Source organism: Gavialis gangeticus, unplaced genomic scaffold (genome assembly GCF_001723915.1).
Source record: "Gavialis gangeticus isolate Ggan-Ray unplaced genomic scaffold, GavGan_comp1, whole genome shotgun sequence".
Classification (NCBI taxonomy): Eukaryota; Metazoa; Chordata; order Crocodylia; family Gavialidae; genus Gavialis; species Gavialis gangeticus.
Window position 1 is genome coordinate 37,468,271 of NW_017729033.1, and position 5,344 is coordinate 37,473,614.

Sequence of the window (5,344 nt, forward strand, 5' to 3'; positions counted from 1 at the left end):
CCCGGGAGGTCTCCAGGCCCCCGAGTAAGGTTGTTGGGGCCAGCACAGAGCTGGCCCCAGCCTCCCCTACTGCCCCCAAGGTAACTTGCTGCACGCCAAAGCATGCCTGGCACAGGCTTTCTGAGGGGACAAGTAGCTGTGGTGCAAAGCCAAATGTCCGCACTCGTCTGGATGCAGCCTGTCATTCCATCACAGGGGGATATCCCGGAGTTAAAAAACACCCGCTGAAAAATAAACCAGAGCAGCGCATGCCCAGGCAGTGTGCCCTTGCAGTGCAGAGAAGACCTCAGTGTGTAGTATGTGGTGCTGCAGATGTGTTTGCGGAGCCACAAAAGACACAGCCGTGCTCACCTGGACGCACCTATAGCGTCTTTCAGAGACAGGGATGTGGTGGAAGTTTAGCAGGCTAAGATCAAACCCAGAAGAGATGGAGTCAGTGGGCATGTCTACACATCACCCTTTGGTGATGTAGCAACATACTACATTGCTGTATGGCAAGCTATAGTGCCATAGCAATTGTGTGTGTCTACACGTGATCGCCAGCTATGTTGCCATAGCAGCCCACACGGCACAGTAACAGCCTCGTACTGCACCACGTTTTAGTACTTCCAAAAGGAACGCAGCACTGTAGCAACATAATCATACAGCGACGTGTAGACGTGTGCAGTGTATATAAGGTTGGGACAGGAAAAGGAACAGCAAATTGCATCTGCAGCCTTGTTTGTTTCTCAAGTTCTCAGCCCAGAAGTCATTATTCTCCAGTTCCTTCTAGATATCTGAGTAACAGAAATTCCCAAACATACCTGTCCATCTCCACTCAGCAGGAATGCCATTTTCTCTTTGGAGAGGCAGATGTTGGTAGAGCTTTCTCTACCTCTTTCATTTTTCATAATCTTCACAACACTGGTTTTTCCCCAGGCTCCTTTGCAGGACCTGTTGAGAGGGCTGTGAGAAAATACAAAAAAGTGGAGCTCTTCTAGCGCAGGAAGGTTTTTAATAGCTGTGTGAAGCACTGGGAGCTCCACAGACACACCTGGAAAACTCTGTTCTACAGCAGCTCCTGGGGACTCCCCAGCAACAAGCGGTACAGGTGGCATGAGCTTTGGGAGAGGCAGAATCACAGCGCTGTATCGCTGCTGCCACAGGAAGCCTCAGTGCCCAGCAAAGTGGCAAGAGTGAAGGTTTTAAGAGGGCACAGCTTGGTAACATATTTAAAATAATCTCCCCACCCCAGCCTCTTGCTGAAGTGATATAGACACTTTAATTCCAATCATATCTGTTTTCATTTAATTTGAAAGCTTATTTTTCTGGATGCTGAGTTGGATCCAGCATCCAGTGACAGGTTGTACCCTACTTCAGATGGCTGGAACCTGAAGGCAGACTAGTCAAAGCCCTTCTCCCTCAGTTCAGTGTTGTTTCCCTTCTCCCTAAGCTCATAGAAGATCCTAATGGCACCTACATTTCTGCCAAGACACAGTTGCCCAGTTGAACTTCTTAAGGAGTTGTTAACAGTGCATTGGATATAGTTCATTTTTGCTGCCTTCTGCCCTACTACTTCATCTCAGCAATGGGTCAGTGATCTCTTTATCCAGGAAAAAAAACATCTGGAGAGTGTGCCCACAGGCACTGGATTTTCTAGCCAAAGTAAAGTTTAAATAACTGCAAAAAGCAAACTGTGAAGGAGAAAGAACACACAGCACATTTTACTTTGTAGGTACCATGAATTTGGGGGAGAGGCAGAATTCAAGTTGTACAGTTATTATATAGATTTAAAAATCACTTTGAAATGTATTGGGATTTCCATTCCTTTGAGGGCAAGTATTTCTGGATGTCTATTTACTTAGAACAACAACCTTTGATTCATCTGAGCTCTGGTCCTTCTCCATTGCCCCATTCCAACTCCCCCACTCCACTTCCTTGTGTGGATCTTTTCACATACAGAATCACCTTTCACATATCAAACTTGTTGGAAGAAACACAAACAAGGTCCTGAAATAATTCTACTATGTTCTTAAGTAGAAATCAAGCAAAAACAGAAGCTATTTCAAAAGCATATAGTTGCTGAGTTCAAAATCCCAGGTGCAGCCTCTAATATTTTCTTTAAAAAAATGCGGTGAAGAAAATAATTTCACACATCAGCCTACCTCACCTTTAAAAAAATATTTCCTTCAATTTGCACCTAAATATTTATAAATCTGTTTTCTAAAGTGTCCATCCTGTATTGTGCTCAGATCTCACAGTAATGGGCAAACTAGAATGGGAATCTGACACAAGTCCATGTTCGTGTCTCCCCACACTTGAGGCTACCATCAAAATGCCTTCCCCAGAAGCAGAGTTGCTGCTAGAGTAGGGTAAATGAAATGACAGATGAAGGTTTACTGCATTAGTTTATGAAGGTTGACAAACTCAGGCTTCTGAGTTCCCATTCTTGATGCACCTTCTCAATGCTTGCTCCTGTAGTAAATCCACCCGTTTGAGTTTCAGTTAATTTCAGCACCTGTTTTTCTCTCACATTTAATTTTTTTGTCTGCAAAACACTTTTTAGCAAGAATAATTAGCATTTCAATTCAAGACACCCAGGTAAGTGTTTGCAGAATATGAGTTGCAGCACAGCACGACTACTCGTGACCAATTCCCTGGATTTCAAAGTACGCAAAGGAATAAAATTGCATAAGTGCTTAACTACTTGGCAGGACTGTAGATCACAATACTAAACACATCTGGATTTAAGCTAGTTACACAAATACCTTCTGCCACTGTGTGACAGGATACTGGGGAAGATGGTTTGACCCAGTAAATGGCAATTCTTATGTTCTACAAAGACAAAACAGCAGATATCCAGCCACAATCATTTTTCCCATTACTGAATATCTTAGTTATGTCATGCTGAGAAAGACTGATTTAGGGGCAAAGGAAAGTATTGGATAGGTATTAAAAATAATTTCAGAAGATTTAGATTATGCAAAATATTTTTTGTAAACCACTACAGTCTAGAAATGAAAAGCAAGAGAGTCCTTTCAAGGCTTGCCTTCATTTCTGAAAATGTTTATGCAGAAGCAATGTGTAATTTTGTGAATAGAGACAGGCTGCCTTTCCAATCCTTAAGACAAGTGCAGCTCTGGGAGACAAAGGCACACAAATATCCTTGTTCACTACATGGTAACAGTGATGAATGTGAATGCTATTCTGTTGTCTGCCTCTCATATTCTGTATTTTGGAGCATATACTTACGTTTGTGTTTCAAATTTTCCATTTAGTTTTTTTTGCAGCTGAAGCTTCTTACAGCTGGGGTAAAAACTGGTTCATTCTGTGGTTTCCCCATCCTCCCATATGCTACAACAGCTCCCTAAGAAGCTGACATTGATATTATAGCCTTAGACATTTACCTCCTTTTATTTAAAATTGCAGCAAACTCTAGACCGTTTCAAAAATCATTTTTTATTGCAGCATTATCTACAGCTTTTTTCTCTTGTTAGCTACTCATTCAAAGCAAATTGTGCACACGATACTACTTATTGATATAGAGCACAAAAAAGGTTAAATTGGAGTCTTGGTTGTATATATAAATACTCATGTTCCTACATCTCTAGAAGAATCAACAAGTTTAAATGATGAGTTTATCATAATAATTTCAGTACAATCTTTCCAATTCCATGCATCTTCGGTGCTTGCTATGAGAACTTGTTAAAAATAGTTTCATTTCAGAAGTGCAAAGCAAAAAATAATTGCAACAAGATTTGCAGAGATGATCCCATTTTGGAACTAAAAGCCATTAGTCTAAAAACTGCATTAAACTACTGTAGGTATCTCTTTTTCAGCAGTAAAAATTTTGCCCTGCAAAACACACACACACACACACACACAAAAGAAAAGAAAAAATTAGTCATTTAGCAGTTTGTCTTATTAAGCAGACTTGGGATTTTCAGCAGTCTAAACATATCTAAAGTTAATTAACATGGTGGCCCATGCTGTACAAATTTCCATTTCTGCAGAAAATGTCAGTTTTTGTAACCAATTCTTGACACGCTTTAAGGGAAAATGTAAGTATAAATTTCTTCTGTGAAGTGTAAGGTGAAATGTAAGGTACAATTACTTCTGTGAGCGGTTTTTTGTGTGTAGACTTATACCATTGATATTTACCAACAAAGATTCAGTAGGGCTCACCTGCTATTACTATGGAAACCTAGAAATTGTCTATTTTCATTTATAAATGTAAACTATGTAACTTCTTTAAACTTAATAAAATACTTTTCAGTTAATTAAATATTCCTTAGTTCTGGTTAACAGCTAGCCGCTGCCTTCTCAGAATTTGGATTTCTCTCACACCTGTGTTAAACGTTTGTGCCATTTCAGTTGTTTAAGCCTTGAAGCAATATGCAGTGGGCGAGAAAGCTAAGAGCAGCGTCTGCAGATTTAACAGATGTACTGCTGGGTCAGAAGTCATGTTTTGTAGAACATAGAAATGAACTACAAAGTGGTTTTAAAAGCAGCTATTTTTATCACCTGACATTACACCCATTCCATGTTAGTAGGCATTAAAAACCGGACCCTGAAGATGCTAAGGACATCCCACTCCTGCTGATTTCAGTAGGAACTGTAAGAACATTTCAGCATTTTACAGAACATCTAAGTTCAGGTTCTGGGTTATTGAATCACAAGTTCAAATCCTTCATGTGGACAAGTTAGTCCACCAAAAACATTTCTGAATTCATTACATCGCATCCTACCCTGTTTTTAGCCTTTAAAATGCTCTTAACTTTAAAAAACATCACTGCAAGGGATACTATGTGTTTATCTTATTTAAGGGGAGCTTTACCTGAATTAGCCTCTAAAGAAGCTGATGATGTAGGAGCAGAAATTGTGCAGCGATTCCCAGCAATGTTCTCGTGCCAACTTCATTGCTTCAGTTTCATTTTCGGACGCCTGACTGTGCTGGGTTGGTTTTATAAGAAGCAGGGTAGATGGTCTAGGTTTCCCTGCTTTTTTGATAGAGCTCTTTCCTGGCTGCTTCAGAGAAGCTGATGATTTCTGGACCGATTTCCCCTGATTGTTGGTATCTGGTTGTTGGCTAGGATTCTGAGTTGGCTTCAAGCTGGAAGCTACTTGCTTCATGTGAGCATCTGTGGGAGCCTTTTGGCACATAGCAGGCTTCAGCACTGAGGTGGACAGGCAAGCATTTGGAAGTTTTCTAAGTTCAAGGGCAATCTGGTTCCAATAAGCCTTTGGATTGTTATTGAAAGCACGACAAACTGAAGGCTTGCCAGTGTACTCGCACCAGTATGACTTGCCTTGGTTTCTGCATTCAATTCTGAGTTTAACTTCCTCATCACCACTCACGGTCATT

General features: G+C 40.8%; 1 protein-coding gene across 1 annotated transcript in view; it reads right to left on the reverse strand.

Moving 5' to 3' along the window:
• Nucleotides 1-3,422: 3,422 nt before the first annotated feature.
• Nucleotides 3,423-5,344, reverse strand: part of FGFBP2 (fibroblast growth factor binding protein 2) — a 7,934-nt gene continuing 6,012 nt past the window's right edge. The window contains exon 2 of the mRNA XM_019526645.1: nt 3,423-5,288. Coding sequence (XP_019382190.1) covers nt 4,822-5,288 — 467 coding nt within the window. The 3' untranslated portion in view covers nt 3,423-4,821. The remainder of the gene's footprint in view (nt 5,289-5,344) is intronic.